Raw genomic sequence first — 22,296 nt, forward strand, 5'->3', positions numbered from 1 at the left:
AACTGTTTCATGAGGGGTTCCCTCAATCATCAGGAGATTTTTATCTCCTGATGATTGAGTAGTCTTGTGATTTTTTCCCACACCTACATATTGCGCTCTACCATGGTATTGAGCACTATTCTCTGGATAATCCAATCAAGACACACATATATATATATATATATATATATATGTAGCCGGGTACCCTGAACTGTTTGTTACACACACACACATATATACATACAAATATGTGTGTATGTATAAGACATTTCCTAGATGTCCTTAATTTTAGTTATTCTCCAGTGTGGACGCCTCAAAGGTGCAGTGTTTCCTCAATTTTTACGTGCCAGGAATGTTTTGTTATTGCTTTGTTAATGTCAAGAGTGCTGCATGTGTGTATGTGCGCGCGTTTGTTTGAGAATACCTGTCTGTATGTTTTCTTCTCTTCTATTATCATTTTTTTGTTTGTTTGTTTTGTACAAAACGTTTTGTTTGCCACTTGCCTGTGCATAAAAAGTGCTATACAATGAGGTTTGATTTGATTTTAATATTTAATGAATTATTAGGGCAATAATTGATTTCATTATTGAAACAATTGTTTCACAATTTAATCAAATATTTATTAGTTTATTTAAGTATTTCATGAAAATGTATGTAATTGCTGCATTTTTATTTTATCTGTCAAGCTCAGCCGTCTAAATCCGTGAGCGGAGCTAAAATAAAGCTTGTCCAATAACTTTGGAAGTGTTTGAAAACGTGACGTTTCATACTTTTTGGAGAGTTAGTGCTGTATGGAAGTATTGTTGCAAAATTATTTGCGAACGCGTACCTCAATCTGTGTAATCCAATTCATGTTTGTGTACTAATGTGTGTGTGTATGTCAATCTGTGTGTGTGTTATCAGATCCGCGTGTCTGTGTTTATAGTTGTTGTAATAAAGTTCAAAACAAAAGGGTATAATCCAATGAATAACTTTACTAAGAGATTTGGGCAGGATACAAGCACGTGACGAACACCTTTTTTTGACTCCCGAAAACATAGCAACCAGGCTAGCAACGCACCTCCTTTATGGCAGCTGTCGCAACATTCTAAAAGCAACCGCAGCACATACATATATATACAACATATATGACAGTTGTCTGTCCGTATTATGATTTGTTGTGTGTGAAAATATATCTGTCAGTCCGTATTTCGATCAGAGTGTATGTAAAAATGTCTGTGTGTGCATATTTAGATGTGTGTGAAGCAGGAACCCTCTATTGGTTGTCTTTTTACGCGTGACTTTGGCGACACTTCTGCCATGTACAAGTTGTCTGTACAGAGATTTGAACTTGTAAAATGATTTGTCTGCAACTCTCCCTTGCCTTTCCTTACACTCATCACTAATCGGTGCCTTGCAGCCACTTACACACGTGTTGGCGTTGATGGACTTTTCATCACTGCTGTAAATAAAAGTTCACAAGAGGTCTCTCTAACGAGCCAAAAAATAACATACATAATCTGAATAAATATAATGACGATATGAATAAAAGTATCTAATGGAACTCAATGTAACAGAGTAAATATACTGTTTGTTCTTCACAAAAATAATCAAGTAACTTTTGAAAGTAATGTATGTTGGATTAAAACTACTCTGCTCAAATACAAATTATGCAAAAAATTACTTAAGTCAATGTAATGGAGTAAATGTGTCGTGATCCGGTGCCCGGATCATGTTTGTTTAGTTTTTAACTCCCTCAGTTCCTGTTTTGAGCACCCCTGGGTTTGTTTTTTAGTTGCCATGACCGCAGATTGTTTCCCCATGCCTCTGATTTAATGTGCTGGAGGCTCAACTGCTCCTGGGCACTAATCAGAGAGCTACTCATTCCCTGTAAGCAACAGGTCACGTTTGTGTATATTTTCCTTCTGGTGCCTATGCCTGTTTATCTTGTGATTCCTGTGCTAAGTTTTGCATTTGTTCCCCGTGCTATCCACACGCTTGTTTGTATTTTTGAAGGATTTATGAGAATAAATCATCGTCTTACCTGCATTTTTGCCTCCGGAGTTCCTGCTGCATCTTGGGAGAACGAGCCGCGCAGTAAAATGCGACCCAAGCGTAACAAAATGTAATGTGTTACGACCCACCTTTGCTATTATGCACTATATACTGAAAATCTAAGACATACAAATAAAAGAAAAAAGCACATCCTTCCACCAGAACAAGTACATATGACTTCTTCTATCGACATATTATTATTTTTACTATGTGGCATGTTCAGAAATGTCTGACCTCAATTTGTTTTTTAATGAACAAACCAACAGTAATTCATGTGAATTTGGACACACGCTATACCCTGAACCTCCAGCAGTGTTTTGCTCTTCACCATAAAAGGATGAGTTATGATGTAAAGAGATCACGAGGATTGAGGTTAGCCACCAGTCAGACATCATAGCTGTCTTGCATTGCTGCACGTCTTTCTACCACTGCCCATGCATTCTCTGTAGGGTCCAGTTCCAAAATCTCCTTGGTGATGATCTCATGGCGGCCTTCAACAAAGGAAGACAATTTGTAAGCTACGGTTCACACAGGGGTCTGATATAATATGACATTACAAGATAAACAGAGAAAACCCTAAACTTACTAGCCCCCTTGTAGTATCCACAAAGGTACAGTTTGCCATGAACTGCTCCTACATTGGAGGTGTAGTTTCTGAGGGAGAGCAAAGATGTAGGCAGAGTCGGTCCTGGCCTCCAACTGTCTGTTTCTGGGTTGTAGATCTCTACAGAGTTCAGACAGCTACGTGATTGTCCTCGATCTTCTCCATCACACCCTATGCCACCTGAAGAAAATAAGAGAATCACATGTTCCTTGGAGGTGGGAAGAAGCCGGAGTACCCAGAGGGAACCCACGCAGTCCCGGGGAAAATATGCAAACTCCACACAACCGAGACCGGTATTGAACTCAGGACCTTCGTATTATGAGGGAGAAGCACTAACCCCTGTTCCACCGTGCTGCCCTAGGTAAATAATTTGTGTTGGCACTGCGATGAGTTGGCGACTTGTCCGCCCGAATGCAGCTGAGATAGGCTCCAGAGCCCCCCGCGACCCCAAAAGGGACAAGTGGTAGAAAATGGATGGAAGTTATTAAAATATTTATCGTGATTAATCAGATTTTTTCATACTTAACTTAAAATTAATCGCGGAAAAGTATAATGTTTCATCATTAAAAAGTGTACACTGACAGATCATTTACAGCTTTATATTGCTGCATGACAATGTTTTAACCTTCTCTATTAATAATCAAATGTGATATTGAGCCTTCTAATCAATCTGTAATTGAGGACTCGACCAGAACATGTTATGAAATAATTTACACAATATTTCAGACAGTCAAAACCCCTCCCCCAAAATTCCTATACTGATGTACAGTTGTGATCAAAATTATTCAACCCCCACACAATTTTGGTGTTTTAGCAAGTTGGACATTTATTCCGTATTTTGTTTATAGTCATATCAAATAAAGATGCGTCAAATAGACAAATGCAACTTAAATTGTAACACTGTATTTTACACAATACCAAAAAAGGACATTTTTCTTAATATCTCATTGACAAAATTATTCAACCCCTTAGTTACATGCATCTTTAGTACTTAGTAGAACACCCTTTGGCAGTAATGACATCCTTCAAACGTGATACATAACCGGACACAAGCTTCTTTCAACGATCTACAGGTATTTTAGCCCATTCCTCTTTGGCAAAGGCCTCCAGTTCTTTCATATTCTTGGACTTGCGTACTGCAACTGCCTACTCTCCTGACGGAATAAATAAAGTACTATCTATCTATCTATCTACTTCAAGTCCCACCACAGGTTTTCTATAGGATTTAGGTCTGGCGACTGTGAAGGCCACTCCAGAGTCTTCCAGCCCTTCTTCTGCAACCACTCTGATGTTGATTTGGAGGTATGCTTAGGATCGTTGTCCTGTTGGAAGGTCCAACGTCTCCCAAGCCTCAGCTTCGTCACTGACTTCATGACATTTGCAGCTAATAAATCCTGCTAGGAAATAGAATTCATAATGCCTTGAACGCGCTGGAAATTCCCGGTACCTGAGGCAGAGAAACAGCCCCAGAGCATGATTGACCCCCCACCATGCTTAACAGTAGGAAAGGTGTTCTTCTCTTTGTAAGCTTCATTTTTTCTCCCCCAGACATAACGTTGATTCATAGGCCCAAAGACTTCCAGTTTTGTCTCATCCCTCCATAGAACAGTTTCCCAAAACCTTTGGGGTTTGTCCAGAGGATTTTTGGCATACTGGAGTATATTTTTCTTGTGCCTGGTAGTCAGAAGTGGGGTGCGCCTTGGAGTTCTGGCATGGAGGCCTTCATCTCGTAGTGTGCGCCTTATTGTCTGGGACGAAACCTGCGTCCCCCCCTCTGCAATGTCCTTTTGTAGTTCCTCAGCTGTTACCCAGGGGTTTTTCACCACTGTACACATACAGCATCCTCTTTCTACAACGCCCAGGTAGTGTTACCACTGTGCCTTTAGCTTTAAACTTGCGAATTATACTCCCAACTGTGTCTCTTGGAATGTGTAATGTCTTTGCTATTTTCTAACATCCATATCCTTTCTCATGAAGAGAAATTACCTCCTCTCTTGACTTCTTTGACCACTCCATGGACTTCACCATGTTGCAAATACACCATTGACCATCTACAAGAAGCTAAGCCTCACAGTCTTTTTCAATCAGTTTAATTGTTGGTCGTTATGGTTTTAATCACATCTACAGGTGTTTTCAACACCTGATTGAAAAGACCTTAATCAAATTCTGTTCTTAAGAGTTATGATCTTCAAGGGGTTGAATAATTTTGTCAATGAGATATTAAGAAAAATTTCCTTTTTTGGTATTTTGTAAAATACAGTGTTACAATTTAAGTTGCATTTGTCTATTTGACACATCTTTATTTGATATGACTATAAACAAAATACGGAATAAATGTCCAACTTGCTAAAACACCAAAATTGTGTGGGGGTTGAATAATTTTGATCACAACTGTACTAGCATTCCTTTAGGTGCAAATATCACGAAATAACATTACAAACATCTCTGACAAAGCATGATCGTAATGTAAGACATTTTGATTTTGTTAACGGCAGGGTTTCCCCTAAACTGCAAAAAATATATGTGGCGGTGGGGGGCGTGGTTAGGGGCGTGGTCAACATGACAGCATGATTTGCTATGATTCATATATTCTTCAAAAAAGGAAAAAAATGTGAATATACATTTAAAACAAATCCGTTATAATTAAGTATGGCATTAACATGTAAATTTTTCTTACATAATATAGTTTTGTTGTATTTTAAAATTGTTGTTGCATATTGTACAATGTCATTTGATGAGAATTGTTTTTTTTTAGAGAGATTCCTCTAATTCTTTTAGTCACTGGTTTTGTAATAAAAACAATTGGCAACAAATGTAGTATTAATTGTTGGTGTTATTGGCGACTGTACTCATGTTTAGAGACTCTGTTTGGATTCTGTCGCGCCATATCCGTGTCGAAAAGCGAGCCGCGGATAGCCTGACGACACACTTGCTTTGTGTTGCTGAGAGCCTTTTTCTCATTAAAAACCGCCAGTGTCATCTTAAAATGTGAAGATTTTTGTCCGCGGGTATAGCTTAAATGTATTAAAGTACGTCCAGAAAACTCTGTGCGCATGGCTGGTGGTAATGTGTATGTTAGATATGCGTGGATAGGCAATTATATCATCCGCAACTGCATCATCAAAGTCGTCATGCACCCGCCGTCCACCCGAACCAACATTTTGTCAGAACCGCAACCGCCCGCCACTCGCCCGTTGAAATACATCAGAGGTCGGCCACGTTTACCGCTCAAAGAGCTATTTAAACCCGTTTCACAGAGTTAAGAAGACAATGGGAGACGCTAACATACTCGCGAATATTCAATGGTGTTCATCCTGATGACAAGAATAAGGGCGTGCTGTGAAGTCATTACCTTTAACACCTTCAACAACATGAACAAACCAATTGTTAGTCCAGCAACATGTTGTATGCAGCTTCCGCAACCACACGTACAAGATTGAAAGGCATACTGGGTGATACAGAGTACACTGATGGTTGTGATATAAACAACTTAAACACTTACTAATATGCGCCACGCTGTGAAGCCACACCAAACAAGAATGACAAACACATTTCGGGAGAGCATCTTCACAGTAACACAACATAAACGCAACACAACAAATACCCAGAATCCTTTGCATCCGTGACAGTTGTGAATATATTTTACACCCCCGCGCCCCCAACCACGCCCACCTTACCGACGCACGGGGGTGAGGTGTGGGGGTGGCGGGGTTTGCTGCTAGCAGGGTGTATAAAATAGTCAGGAAATATCATGGATGCAAAGGATTCTGGGTATTTGGTTTGTTGCGTTTATGTTGTGTTACTGGGAGGATGTCCTTCCAAAATGTGTTTGTCATTCTTGTTTGGTGTGGCTTCACAGCGTGGCGCATATTACCAAGAGTGTTAAAATTGTTTATATCACAACCATTAGTGTGCTCTGTATCACCCAGTATGCCTTGCAGTCGTGTGCGTAAGCCACATACAACATGTTGCTGGACTGACAAGCAGATCATACATGCTGTAGAAGGCGATAAAGCCAATGGCTTCATAGCTTGCCCTAATACTTAATAACTGGGTGATCGCCGGCAGTCATCCTAGAGAATGTTTGCGTCTCCTATTGTCTTCTTCGCTTTGTGACACGGGTACTAAATGGCTCTTGGAATGGTAAAGGATACCGATTCCTGAACCATGTATATCAAATATTTCTGAATGGTTCAACCGCCACCTGCCCGAATCCAATTAAAATATATTTTTTCGTCATGTCACCCGCCCGACCCGCGGTTTATCTGCGGACTCCGCGGATGAGACCACAAACCGCGCATCTCTAGTGTATGTCAGTGTGTTATGGTGGTCTTTTTTCTCATGGTCTTTAAACCGTGCCGGAGCAGAATGAACAAGTGTTGTTTGTCTATTAGTAAAACACGGACACAGGCGTGTGTGCGTGAAGGGAATACTTGTTGGAATTGGGCTGTAGTCATAAAATTGGCAATAAAAGCTAAAAAGAAAGTCAGACTTTGTTTTTTTTCTGTACAATACATTATCTTACTTTATTTCGTTAGGTCTGGCGGCTAATATGAAAATAAGGAGAAACCCTAAATGTAGTTAAATCGGGTGTATAGCATAGTGTATGGGTAAGTTTTAATGTCAGATCGACTGTTTGCAATAAAAAAGTGTACTTTCGACATCCTACCGACCGTCTTTAATTTCTGTTGAGCTTTTATGTCATTTTACTTAATAAATCAGTCACAGTAACAATCTAAATGTTATGGTATCACTGCATTTTAACCGTGATCTGAACACAGAAGTGAAACACCATCCACCTCTGAATGACACGCACAGCAGGAGTTTGCTGCACGGATGTCGCCTCTTCTCACAGCAAAAAATAGTATTTTTTTGTTGGAAAAGCTTTGAACCTAATATTTCCAACAGGTAGACTTTATTTTGTCCATTTTTGTTAGCTTGTGGATCATCAGTAACAAGTGAACTGCAGCCAAGTTTCCCCGCTACGGCACAACAGGAGGGTCGAATTGGCCGTTAAAAAAAATTGTTGCGTTATTGAAATAAATAGTTAACACGTTATCGCTTTGACAGCCCTAACATGCATACATACACACATACATACATATGTATAGAGCGGTAATATATATTTACATACACACACACATATATATATATATATATATATATATATATATATATGTATATATATATATATATACATATATATATATGTATACATATATATATATATATATATATATATATATATATATTACCGCTCTATACCTATATATGTATACATACATGTATATGTATACATACACATACATATATATATATATATATATATATATATATATATTAGAGATGCGCGGTTTGCGGTCTCATCCACGGATCGGGCGGGTGACATGACGATAAAATAGATTTTAAATAGATTCGGGCGGGTGGCGGTTGAACCATTTGGAAATATATGATATACAAGGTTCAGATATCGGTAAATTTTACCGTTCAAAGAGCCATTATGGACTGGTGTAACAGAGCAAAGAAGAGATTAGATGATGTCAATATTCTCAAGTATGTCTGCCGGCAGTCACCCAGTTAATAAGTATTAGGGTGTGCTAAGAAGCCTTTGCCTTCTTCTACAACATGTACAATTTACTTGCAAGTCCAGCATTGTGTCGTGTGTGCCTTCCACTGACACACTTACACGACTGCAAGGCATACTGGGTGATACAGAGTACACTAATGGTTGTGATATAAACAATTTTAACACTCTTACTAATGTGCGCCACGCTGTGAAGCCACACCAAACAAGAATGACAAACACATTTCGGGAGAACATCCTCACAGTAACACAACATAAACGCAACACAACAAATACCCAGAATCATTTGCATCCATGACACTTCCTGACTATATTACACACCCCCACTAGCAGCGATATTTACCATATTTTGGTAATTTAAAAAAATTGCCAGAACTTGCTTCCTCTGCGTAATTTTTTCAGAGCCCATTGCACTTCCGACTTTAGGCTACAAATATGTGGTCCTGCTTCCGGACACAAAATGCGTGCATGTTCTAATCATGGCAGACTTGGTAACAGACAACCAAGAGTGACTATTATTGGACAAAAGAGGATTACAAATCCTATCTTTTTTAACTTGAATATATAGAAAAAGAACTCCTGGTTAAAAAAGCCAGCACGAACAGAGTGCGAAATGTTGGAGCAGATGGAAGCCGAGACAGTAAGGACCGGCGAGAATTGACGCTGCAAATCATACTTACCAACCCTCCTGGATTTTCCGGGAGACTCCCGAAATTCAGCTACTTTCCCGAAAACCTCTCGGAAGAAATTTTCTCCCGAAAATCTCCCGAAATTCAGCCGGAGCTGGAGGCCACGCCCCCTCCAGCTCCATGCGGACATGAGTGGGGACAGCCTGTTTTCGCGTCCACGTTCCCATATATATACAGCTTGCCTGCCCAATCACGTTACAACATCTACGGATTTTAATTAAAAACTGCATACACAAGGAGACAAAGCAGAAGAACGAGGAAGTTACAGCCACGGCGACGCCGTCTATAATAGAGTGATCTATGTTGTCTGTTGCCATCATCTGGTGAATGTTGGCTATAGTGTTATGGCCAGGGTTGCTCTTTAATTGGCCAGTACGCAAATGGCAGAACAAAGGTTACTCAAATAGTGAAAGGTAAATGTTGTTGTTGTTTTTTTAGTAACCAGCAAGCACAGTGCAGTTAGTAGAACAACTGTGTTTTTATAACTGTGTTTTTGATAGGTGCCGTCTGAAATTCAACTATTTATTTTATTTATATATATAATAAAATGAATATATATATACATATATATAGCTAGAATTCACTGAAAGTCAAGAATTTCATATATATATATATATATATATATATATATATATATATATATATATATATATATTCAAAATACTCGAGTTGGTGAATTGGTTGTAAATATACTCCTCCCCTCTTAACCACACCCCCACCCCAACTACGTCCCCCAACCACCCCCCAACCACGCCTCCGCCCCACCCCCAACCACGCTTCCGCCCCACCCCCCACCTCCCAAAATCGGAGTTCTCAAGGTTGGCAAGTATGCTGCAAATACAGAACTTGGAGCCAAGCTATGCCAACATAAATTGCGTGCATACCAAAAATCAACTGGAAATAAATTATCCCTGCCAGCTTGACCAAACAGCTTGTCCATTGAGTGAGTCACCATAATATTAATCATGATGCTGGATCCGCTTTGGACTGGACTCTCGCGGCTGTGTTGGATCCATTATGGATTGAACTTTCACAGTATCATGTTAAACTCGCTCGACATCCATTGCTTTCGTCCTTTCCAAGGTTCTCATAGTCATCATTGTCACCAACGTCCCACTGGGTGTGAGTTTTCCTTGCCCTTATGTGGGCCTACCGAGGATGTCGTAGTGTGGTGTGTTGTGGTTTGTGCAGCCCTTTGAGACACTAGTGATTTAGGGCTATATAAGTAAACATTGATTGATTGATTGATACATGCAGCACATCATGCATGTGATTACAACTACATACACTGTCGAGCTAGCTGTGTACAAACAAAACCTGAAATGAGGGCCAATACTTTATAGATACTGTAAAGATTGTTCATGTTTTTCAGTTAGTACAGATTGGTGCATTGCAAACTCAAAAGCCATTCAGCTGCTGACGCATAAGTTAGCTTAAAGCTAATGTCGTAGTATGTCGTCATAAAGCCATGTGTTATTGCGCAAAAAAAAAAAAAAAAGAGTTCCTTCATGTTCGCTCCTACAATAACAATTTTGCTACAGCTTGGCTATTACAGGTTACGGAATGTAAATGAAGTGTTGTTGGCAGTTTTTGGCTGCATATTTGAAGTGATTTAGACGCAGAATGGATTGCTCCCACATTAGCAGCATTGCTAAGCACAGATTAAAAAAAGTACAGTTCCCCTTTAACAAAAGACATACCCCAATTTAAACATATACAAACACATTGCTGTCTCTGCAACTAAAATATGTAATTGTGCACATTAAACATGCAAGCTGTGCTCTCTGAGACCAGAGTGATTGAGGATTACGAGACACGGGTGTTTTGAGAAGTTGCGTTCAAGGACCGCTGAACACAATATGACGACAATGCCCACCAGAAATAATAAATGATAATGATACATTTTATTTGTTTTCACTTTTCATTTAAATAAAGCTTCAAGTGCTTCAGTACAAATCAATATTAAAGGCAATATTAAAGGCAATATCAGCCAAGCCCTGAAAGTAGATAAAGTGCGTAGATTAAAACACTATCAGTGAAGCATAGAAACGTGAAACAAGCAAAATAGTGGGTTTTCAACAATGTGTCTATTTATTTTATTATCAAAAATACCAAACAAAAACTTTATTGAAACTTTATATATACATAATATACATGAGCGGGATGCCCAGAAGAAAGTGAAAAAGGTAAACTTTCCGAATGTATTCAACTTTTTTAAACAATACTATAGACTTGCCAATTTAACGAGTTGTGTTTTCCTCGTATTGCATGTGTTTTGGGGGGTTGCGTTGTTTTGGATCGTGGCTAAGTTTCCAAAGCTTTCAATAAAGCGTCCAAAGTCTCCAATTATTTCTGCAATATTGCTTGTAATATAGCGGTCAACAAAAATGATGATCACTCCGCTCAACTTTTCTCGTCTCCTCATGCCAGATGACGATACTGTGCGTTTGCCTCGCACTTGTGTGACAGTTGTGTTTTGTGAAGTTTCCCGTATTTGGCGGTTTACGTGTGTTTTGGACGTTGCTACACGTTTGCCCGCCGGCCGCAATGCATTTCAGAGGGGAGGCGAGGTAAAAACTGATGAGGATCCAAATCAAAAGTGTCAATCTACTCAGCGCCATTCTAGCTTCAAGAAATGGTTGTCTTGTGGTCATTTACTTTTTGATACTAAACATTTTACATTTTTTTTACTCAACTTGATCCCCAGGAGACAAAGGCTGACTTTTTTGTCCTTTCAGTAAAATTTTGCATAATTTTTGTTATGTTACTCCATTGTTGAGGATTTTTCCAAAGAGAGTTTTTTTTTGGGTTGAATCTAAGAATGTTTATGTGTAATTATTTTACAGTTTAACGATACACTTGTAGTTATTCAACAATAACCCAAATACAACAAGACATACAGGTCCTTTATTTTTTAAAGGGCATAAATACATTTCTGATTATGTTTTGTTTAATATTTTCTTTTTTTTTTTTTTTTTCTGAAATTTCAGCCCTAAACAAAAATATCAAACATGTTATGTAAAAAAAAAAAAAGAATATAGTTTTTCAACCATTTGAAGGCCTTTTGAATGAATTATGTCACAGTAGTCAATTAGTATACATTTTTATATCGCTTGTGCAGCCCGAGGGCCCCAAAATGGCTACATGTGACGTTCAGCGGTCTGAAAATTCGCCAAAGAGTAATTACACTTTTGTTTTTTATTTTTATTTTTTTTAAATTAAATTGCATTATGTTGTTGATTGCACATTGTAGAAAAAGATATGCACATAAAGCATATAAGTGTGTAGTCAATCTTAAAGTTGCAAAAAGAAATTATCTGATTAAAAGGCCCTCAAACAGGTAAAACACATTACAAATAAACATAACATGTTTATTGTTTTCTTAGGACTAAAGTTTGAGAAATTTAAGCAAAAATGTAAGAGAAAATATGAATCCAAAATGATTTTATACCCTTTAAAAACTTAGACTTCTATGTCCTGTTTGGCTTTGAAGATAACTAAAATCAATTGTCCTTAGAGGGTTAATAAAGTAACCAAGAAAATATGAGCTCAGACCTAAAATGTAGATTTCTCCATTGAGAACAGCGGTGCCACAGCGATACCTCGAGTACTTCATCCTGGCGCATTCTGTCCATCTGTCCTTACCGGGATCGAACTGAAACACTCGGTTACTCAGTTTATCTGGCTCTTCATCTGGTAGGTTCTGACAGAGGTAGAAAACAAAGAAAGTGCTTTGAAAATGGCCAAAAGTGCATTCAAATAATGAACAAATATTGCAGTTTAATGCTTGTTTATTGCTGCACTATTCCTGCTTAAAGGTTGAGGTCATAATCTCGCGGTCGGGTCTAACTTATCCATATAGCAAGGATGAATTATTAATGCATGTAAAAAAGAGATTACAGTAGATCTCGATACAACATAGTATTTGGTCTTTATATAAAAAATAAAGCTACTTTTTATACCTGTGGTGTCCAGCCTCCCAGCACATAAAGATGCTCCTTCAGGCTGACAGTGCAGTGGCAGGCTAAAGGAAGAGGCAGCGGGGCGAAAGACAGCCAACTGCCTCCTCTCTTTAGTGACCACCTCACCACACTGTCTGTGATGATGTAATGATGGTGCACTTTCATCCGGCCACCAATCATGTAGAGGGCGTTGCCCAGCATCCCTAAAGCAAACATGTCTCTGTGTGCAGGTGAGCAAAGCTCCACCCAGCAGGACTCCTCTGCAGGATCATATCTAAAACATAAACAAGTGGTTAATGAAGTTGTTTCAAATATTTGCATTTGCTCTCTATGCACACATGAAGATATCCACTCTCTTCACCCTGTGTTGAGCCCCTGCCTCCACTGCAACAACTATGTTGTTACGTGTCACAACCCCTGCTGTGATCTGACCACAGCCTTTCAGAGGCGTAGGTACATGTACAAACCCCGTTTCCATATGAGTTGGGAAATTGTGTGAGATGTAAGTATAAACGGAATATAATGATTTGCAAATCATTTTCAACCCATATTCAGTTGAATATGCTACAAAGACAACATATTTGATGTTCAATCTGATAAACTTTTTTATTTTTTTGCAAATAATAATTAACTTTAGAATTTTATGCCAGCAACACGTGACAAAGAAGTTGGAAAAGGTGGCAATAAATACTGATAAAGTTGAGGAATGCTCATCAAGCACTTATTTGGAACATCCCACAGGTTGGCAGGCTATTTGCGAACAGGTGGGTGCCATGATTGGGTATAAAAGCAGCTACCATGAAATACTAAGTAATTCCCAATCAAGGATGGGGTGAGGGTCACCAATTTGTAAGCAAATTGTCGAACAGTTTTAGAACAACATTTCTCAAAGAGCTAGTGCAAAGAATTGAGGTATTTTACCATCTACGGTCCGTAAAATCTTCAAAAGGTTCAGACAATCTGGAGAAATCACTGCCCGTAAGTGATGATATTACGGACCGTAGATCCCTCAGGCGGTACTGCAACTAAAACAGACATCAGTGTGTAAAGGATATCACCACATGGGCCCAGGAACACTTCATAAAACCACTGTCAGTAACTACAGTTGGCTGCTACATTTCTAACTGCAAGTTAAAACTCTACAATGCAAAGCAAAACCCATTTATCAACACCACCAAGGAACGCCGCTGGCTTCGCTGGGCCCGAGCTCATCTAAGATGGACTGATGCAAAGTGGAAAGGTGTTCTATGGTCAAACAGAGCCACATTTCAAATTATATTTGTAAACTGTGGACGTGGTGTCATCTGGAACACAGAGGAAAATAATTATCCGGATTGTAATAGGCGCGAAGTTCAAAAGCCAACATCTGTGATGGTATGGGGGTGTATCTGTGAAGGCACCATTAATGCTGAATGGTCCATACAGGTTTTGGAGCAACATATGTTGTCATCCAAGCAACGTTATCATGGACACCCCTGCTTATTTCAGCAAGACAATGCCAAGCCACGTGTTACAACAGCGTGGTTTTGTAGTAAAAGAGTGTGGCTACTTTCCTGGCCCGCCTGGGAAAGAATTCCCCTTTCAAAGCTTCAACAATTAGTTTCCTCAGTTCCCAAACGTTTATTGAGTGTTGTTAAAAGAAAAGGTGATGTCACACAGTGCTGAACATGCTCTTTACCAACTACTTCAGCACGTGTTGCAGCCATGAAATTCTAAGTTAATTATTATTTGCAAAAAAAATAAAGTTTATGAGTTTGAACCTCAAATATCTTGTTTTTGTAGTGCATTCAACTGAATATGGGTTGAAAATTATTTGCAAATCATTGTATTCCGTTTATATTTACATCTAACACAATTTCCCAACTCATAATCGTCTCGATCACTGTACCGTATTATTTTCGGGTCTCCCCATGTCTAGCATTAAAAGATTACAGTTGGTACAAAATGCGGCTGCTGGACTTTTGACAAGAACAAGAAAGTTTGATCATATTACGCCTATACTGGCTCACCTGCACTGGCTTCCTGTGCACTTAAGATGTGACTTTAATGTTTTACTACTTATGTATAAAATACTACACGGTCTAGCTCCATCCTATCTTGCCGATTGTATTCTACCATATGTCCCGGCAAGAAATCTGCGATCAAAAGACTCCGGCTTTTTAGTGATTCCGAAAGCCCAAAAAAAGTCTGCGGGCTATAGAGCGTTTTCCGTTCGGGCTCCAGTACTCTGGAATGCCCTCCCAGTAACAGTTCAAGATGCCACCTCAGTAGAAGCATTTAAGTCTCACCTTAAAACTCATTTGTATACTCTAGCCGTTAAATAGACCTCCTTTCTAGACCAGTTGATCTGCCGCTTCTTTTCTTTTTCTCCTCTGTCCCCCCCTCTCTTGTGGAGGGGGTCCGGTCTGATGACCATGGATGAAGTACTGGCGGTCCAGAGTCGAAACCCAGGATGGACCGGTCGTCGGGACCCAGGATGGACCGCTCGCCTGTGTATCAGTTGGGGACATCTCTATGCTGCTGATCCGCCTCCGCCTGGGATGATTTCCTGTGGATGGGACTCCCGCTGCTGTCTTGGATCCGCTTTGAACTGAACTCTCGCGGCTGTGTTGGAGCCACTATGGATTGAACTTTCACAATATCATGTTAGACCCGCTCGACATCCATTGCTTTCCGTCCCCTAGAGGGGGAGGGTTGCCCACATTTGAGGTCCTCTCCAAGGTTTCTCATAGTCATCATTGTCACTGGCGTCCCACTGGGTGTGAGTTTTCTTTGCCCTTATGTGGGTTCTTCCGAGGATGTCGTAGTCGTAGTGGTTTGTACAGTCCTTTGAGACATTTGTGATTTAGGGCTATATAAATAAACATTGATTGATTGATTGATATGGAAACGGGGTTTGTAGTAAGTCCTTCTGCCATTTGGGGCCCTATTTACTCAAATTATAACTGCTATTTTTTTAACAGACTGTAATTCTGGTATGTTACTGTGCCTTTTCTATGAAAACCAAATTACTTTTATCATTGCCGGCTGAAAAAAAAGAAAATATTGTTTTGGTCTAATTTTGCCCCTAACCATCAGATGGAGCCTTAAAACCATGAGCATAAAATTAAATTAATTTTATTTGGGATAGCCCCTAGAGATGCAGCATCTTGTTTTCAAGGGGCTCCCTTAATTCTCAGAGCTTTGATGAGCGTAAATGATGAACTGCCATTAAATCTTGAGTTACCGATAACAATGCAGATATACGGTATATACAATCATAGTGTGGACTCAAGAAACTCAACCAAGTCCGGCCTGCTTTCTCTCTCGTTAATTCTGTCTGAACATGGAAATGTATAAGAAACAAAAAAACAATGAAAGTGTGAACTGTACGTGGCTTGTCTATATGCATTTTCATGAAAGGAATACAAAGACATGACGGTGATGATGAGTTCTAGCCTAGTAGGTGCTGTAAAATTAATATTTTTTGTCTACTGCATCAAATCATTGTCATCAGGAATTGTTGACATATTTAAGGCTGTGATTACCCAACCTCAAACATCCCACTTTGCAACTTATTTTTATAAATATTGCATAATTGCATGTTTCCATTGTAAAAAAAAAAAACAGTTGTTATTTTTAACAAAAGGCCATACAACATAAAAAAAACTTTTAAAAAACTAATAAAAACTTAATATCAATACATAGATCTGAATTTGTTGAAAGATTTCAAGCTTTGAAAGTAAAAAAAAAAATGAACACACCTAAAGATATCCATTCTCTTCTCCCTGTTTTGGCCCTGCGCCTCCACTGCAACAACTATGCTGTTGTCACGTGTTACAACCCCTGCTGTGATCTGACCAAAGCCTCCACATCCTTTCAGAGGAGAAGGTATGTAGTAAGTTCCTCTGCCATTGGGGGCAAAGCAAAAGCTGAGATCCGCGAGTCCGCCACGTCGTGCAGGCACTCCATCTTTGTCCACCCCTCCCAGGCAGAGCAGGATGTCGGTGGTCTCCATCCCATAACGGAGAGCTGGTCGAGGTGGAGTCGGAGCCTCACAGAGACCTGAAGTCTGGAGGGCAGCATTGATCATTGCAATGCACTCAAAGTCCTGCAGCAAAACCTGCATATGTCATTCACACATATGAACATGTAATCATGCTGTTCCAACCACGTGATAAATGCTGATTCAAGTTTACCCTCCTCTATTCCCACCGGGTTTCTTCTCCTGGCTCTCCGTAGCACCACAGGGTCCACAAGCTCCAGGCGGACATGCCTTAGTAACTCCACAGCCTGAGCTTCACTCTGCAAGTTCCCACACCGCCTCTCCACCCAACGCAACACTAGTTCCAGCACCACCTCCTCCTGGGAAATGTTGAGGTCGTCTGAAGCTAGTAGATCTGCCAGTCTGTCAGCATCTAGCTCGAGGATTTCTTCCTCCTCACAAACCTGGGCGCAAAATCCTGATTGGTTCAGTTTCTGTCTGTAAGCCATTATTGTAACTACTGTACCCCATTCAGAAGCCTCACCTGTGCAAAGTGTTGGCAGAGGTATCGAAAAGCACAGTCAGCTAAACCAGTGGCCCCCAGGTCTCTGGCCCAGTGGTACAAACCAACACAGTTGGAAACATCCATACTGGCCTCCATGTGGTTTTGACACAACCTGAGGTCGTACAAACAACGGACATGTGTTACGGTGTGTGTTGCAGAGACAGTAGAGGGCATACTGGTAAAAATGTATTTAATAAACAAAACTAGTGCAGGTAGGGATTGCACAGAAAAGCCAAACATAGTGCAACAAGGAAGAACATGCACAAAAGGGAAAACATGAGGCATAGGAAGCAAAAAGATCAAGCAGTGATCCCAAATGAAGGCTTAAGAAGCATCCTGATTGGCAACTAGGTACAGGTGAGGGGGCCAGCGCTCAGATTACAGTAGTGATGGCAAATGGAACCAAACAAAAAGTGGAATGAAAAATAAGAGTGCTGGAGAGGAAATAATACAAAATAAATGAAACAAATAACTGTCTTATGAGATCACAGCGTGTAAACTTTTCATGCTGAATGTCCCACACATCGATGGAGCAATAGTTGTATCAGACACTCATGTTTTTGTTTGACCTGTTCCTACCTGAAGGCTCCATCTATATGAAGCAGGAAGGCAGCAGCAGACACTGCCTGGATGTTGTCGTTGGACAGGGGGAGCTCTGCACGGTACATGTAACCAAGGAGAAGGCCCAGGCTGTGAGCAGGGGTGTCTCTCAGGGGTATCTCACCCCCCCTCGTTTCTTTCAAACCACATGTAAACATGGCCTGGACAAAGATAGAAAGAGGTAAAGGAGGGATCCCCAAACTTTTGATTCGGGGCCACATTGAGTTAAGAGAATTTGGCCGGGAGGGCCAGGCTATTTGTATATGTATATTTTGTCTTTTCCCCACTTGTCCCCATAATTTCCCCCTCTGTCTTCGCTTTTGTTCTTCTTCTTTCTATCCCCTCCTGCTCCAGACAAACTTGGGTTGTCCCGATACCAATATTGGTACCGGTAACGGTACAAAAATGTAGTTCGATACTCAGTGTTATTATTGATACTTTTCTAAACAAATGGGACCACAAAAAAGGCATTATTGGCTTTATCTTAACAAAAAAATCTTACAGCCTATTAATCATATATTCCTTTTTGCAATCAAAGAACAATTTTGTCCTTAAATATAATAGTGAACATACCGGACGTGTCTTTTAGTAGTAAGCAAACAAAGGCTCCTAATTTGGCTTCTGACATATGCAGTAACATATTGTGTCATTTCTTATTCGTTTATTTTGTGAAAATGATGATGGACAAGCGGTTGAAAATGCATTCTTAATCTACCTGTTCATATATGGTTAATATCTGCTCACTTTCTGTTTTAACATACCATACCATACCAACTTTATTTATAAAGCCCTTTAAAAATAACAGTTGAAGAACAAAGGGCTGTACGCCACAAAGAAATATAGGCAAAGGACAGACTAAAAAATAACATTTAAAATAGAGGTAAAATACACATTGAAAAAGCAAATATAAATTATGTTAGGAACAATTTGTTGGATAAAAGCAGTTAAAAAGTTAAACACTGTTAAAAAAATTTTGAAAACACTTTAAAGTGTAATGCTGGGTTAAAAGCCAGTGAATAGAAATGGGTTTTAAGAAGGGTCTTAAAAGTAGCTGTCAAGACGAGGTTTTTTTTTCCGCAGCTTACTGCGAGGATTGTTTTCCCTGGATGCAATCGGACTAGACCGGACAAGGCTTGCAGGTAAAAAACATGATTTAATCTTGACTATAAAGGGTACAACAAAAGGCGCTCAAGGCGAAGCCACAATTAATCGTATGAAACAAAAACTAACACATAGGCAGAAACTATGGACATGAAACAGAACTCGATAACTGTGGCATGAAAAAACGTACTTGGCAGAGCATGAATCGACGGCATGAACAGAGCAAATACAGAGCATCAAATGAACAATGTCGCCAGGCCGACTAACTGGCAGCGTCAGGCTTAAATAGTAGTGCCCTCAGTAGAACAGGTACGTATTCCCAACATATGAAAACTAATGAGTTGCCATGGTGACAAAACAAACAACAAAGTGCAAACAAGAACTATAAGAGTCCAGAAACTAACAAAACAAAATCCAGACCACAGAACATGACAGTAGCCAAAGAAGGGGCTTGTCTCACATGGAGAGGGATATCATTCCAGAGTTTGGGACCCGCAACAGAAGGCTCTGTTCCTTCTAAGCTTGCGCTTTGATTTGGGTATCTCCAGGAGCAGCTGATCAGCTGACCTGAGGTCATACTTGCCAACCTTGAGACCTCTGAATTTGGGATATGGTATAACGTACAACCCTAATTTAAACATTTAATAAAGTCAAATAAAAATAAGTCAACAAGAGAAGCATCCCATCCCTGCGGGCCAAATTGTGGACGCTGACAAGCTGTTGTTTGGGGACCCCTAAAAAAATGCCAAATGACAAGCACAGTATTCATTTTTCTACCTATTTCGGGTATGCTTGGAAATAATCATACCGGTCATGATAATGTAACAACAGTGTGCCAGTCTCTGACCTGAAAGTAAGGGCTGAATGCAGACAACACCACCTTGTGGCAAGAAAAAGGAATCCCATCAGCTAGCAGAACTACATCAGTGAGCTCCTCAGCAGCTCTCATCTTCTCTAGTTGCCTGAGAAGACGAGCACAATGCTCTGCCAGTGGTGGATCCATTGGGTGATTCCTGCACATAAATAGCTTATAGAGTAATAGAGCACTGGCAATTATGAGCAGACAAAGGGCATGACCTTCACAATCAAATACTCATTCATAAAGGGGCTCTATCAAGAAAAATATCCAACTCTCTTTTACACTTTGTTGGACATGAATGTCAGAACAGGAGCAAGCTGATAACACAAGTGTACTAAATAGGTCACCTTTCTCAAGACAAGAATACTCAAGCCATTTTGCAACGTGTGCAATCTGTTGCAAGTAAGACTTTTTAGCAAAGCATGCAGATATTTCTCCTACCAGCAAGGTTCTCAGATGATTCAGGCGTCTCTGACGTAAGATGAGTTTGGTTTATTCCACTCTGGTGTAATTCTGGTCACTATAGCAGTTCTGTTGTGTGTTCTGTGAGCGCGGCCAAATGCTCACTGGAGGAAAAGTTTAAAATAGACCAGCAGTGCTACAGTAATTTGGTGTCTTCAGGTTTCCACAAGGGGCTGACCAGCACTTTTATTTATCATCAGGAGTCGCATTTTGTTTGCGACAAGCTGGTAATAACATCATTTTGCACCAAACGTATAAGCACATTTGCCAACAACAGTCGCCCCTCGCCATGTCACGCTTCAAATATATGACGGCTTCACCAGATATTTTTTCAAGCATGTTCCACAACATTTTTTTGCTCTAAATTAAACATTTTCAAGCATATTAATGGATAAATTAACTAAAAATATCAACACTACATTAGTATTGGCCACTTAATGACACCAAACCAATCACAGCACGCTGTTCAGCATGTGACCACTGATCGGTTTAGCCATATAGGCGACATTATTATAATGGATTAAAAAAGTGTAAAGGTGACTTAAGGGTGTTATTTCATGTCTAGAGGGCTCACATAATGTTGAAAAATGTATTTAGAAGGTAGTAATGCTCCATGTGTGAACATTTGGTAACACTTTAGTATGGGGAACACATATTCACCATTAATTAGTTGCTTATTAACATGCAAATTAGTAACATATTGGCTCTTAATTAGTCATTGTTAAGTACTTATTATCGCCTTATTCTGCATGGCCTTATCATACAACCAGTAAGCCATTAACTAAGAGTCTTCCCTCAATAACCTCAGAATTGTTGCTTATTAGTAACCCTCACCCTTATATGTTCCCCTTGTGTCCAAATAACTCTAAATTAAGTCTTTGTTACTTTAAAGGCCTACTGAAACCCACTACTACCGACCACGCAGTCTGATAGTTTATATATCAATGATGAAATATTAACATTGCAACACATGCCAATACGGCCTTTTTAGTTTACTAAATTGCAGTTTTAAATTTCCCGGGAGTTTCGTCTTCGAAACGTCGTGTAATGATGACGTGTCCGCGTGACGTCACGGGTTTTTAGGAAGTATGAGCGCTGCACACACACACAGTTAAAAGTCGTCTGCTTTAACGGCATAATTATACATCTGTGTTTCTGAATCTTTTGCAATTTGTTCAATTAATATTGGAGAAGTCACAGTAGAAAGATAGAGTTGGGAAGCTTTAGCCTTTAGCCACACAAACACAGCGATTCCTTGTTTAAAATTCCTGGAGGTGAAACTTCACTATGGATCAGAGCGCGGTCAAGCCAACATGGATCCCTACCAAATGTCAATCAGCAAGTTTCGGTGAGAAAATTGTGATTAAAAAGTCAGATCTTACTGGAGAAAAGCTGAGCTTGTGCCGTCCATAGCTGCCGTCGACCCCCCTGGGACACTGCGCGTAAAGACACCCGTGGAGACACCCCTCCGACTATCAGGTACTATTAAACTCACTAAAACACTAGCAACACAATAGAAGATAAGGGATTTCCCAAAATTATCCTAGTAAATATGTCTATAAACATCAGAATCCGTCCCAATGCAATCTTGTTTTTATTTTTATTTTATTTTCTAGTCCGCTATCAATATCTTCAAACACGAATCTTTCATCCTCGCTCAAATTAATGGGAAAATTGTCGCTTTCTCGGTCCGAATAGCACTTTTTGTTGGAGGCTCCCATTAAAAACAATGTGAATATGTGAGGAGCCATCACACGGGTGACGTCATCGTCTGCGACTTCCGGTAGAGGCAGGGCTTTTCTCTTAGCACCTAAAGTTGCTAACTTTATCGTGGATGTTTTCTACTAAATCCTTTCAGCAAAAATATGGCAATATCGCGAAATGATCAAGTAT

At 39.8% G+C, this 22,296-nt stretch overlaps 1 protein-coding gene across 3 annotated transcripts; it reads right to left on the bottom strand.

The window, feature by feature from the left end:
- Nucleotides 1-933: 933 nt before the first annotated feature.
- LOC133555019 (kelch repeat and BTB domain-containing protein 12-like) lies at nucleotides 934-20,522 on the bottom strand. 3 transcript variants are annotated; one of them, XM_061904426.1, is made up of 10 exons: nucleotides 20,383-20,508; nucleotides 19,930-20,095; nucleotides 17,961-18,142; nucleotides 17,361-17,493; nucleotides 17,047-17,280; nucleotides 16,596-16,903; nucleotides 12,853-13,126; nucleotides 12,446-12,593; nucleotides 2,600-2,797; nucleotides 934-2,504 (listed from the first exon to the last, which is right to left on the bottom strand). In XM_061904426.1, the coding sequence occupies exons 2-10, from the start codon at nucleotides 20,083-20,085 to the stop codon at nucleotides 2,398-2,400; spliced, it is 1,740 nt and encodes a 579-aa protein (XP_061760410.1). In that variant the 5' UTR covers nucleotides 20,086-20,095; nucleotides 20,383-20,508; the 3' UTR covers nucleotides 934-2,397. The 3 variants fall into 3 exon arrangements, with proteins under 3 accessions (XP_061760410.1, XP_061760409.1, XP_061760411.1); XM_061904425.1 differs by having other exon boundaries at nucleotides 16,596-16,954; XM_061904427.1 differs by lacking the exon at nucleotides 19,930-20,095 and having other exon boundaries at nucleotides 16,596-16,954; nucleotides 20,383-20,522.
- Between the last annotated feature and the right edge of the window lie 1,774 nt (nucleotides 20,523-22,296).

Source organism: Nerophis ophidion, linkage group LG06 (genome assembly GCF_033978795.1).
Source record: "Nerophis ophidion isolate RoL-2023_Sa linkage group LG06, RoL_Noph_v1.0, whole genome shotgun sequence".
NCBI lineage: Eukaryota > Metazoa > Chordata > Actinopteri > Syngnathiformes > Syngnathidae > Nerophis > Nerophis ophidion.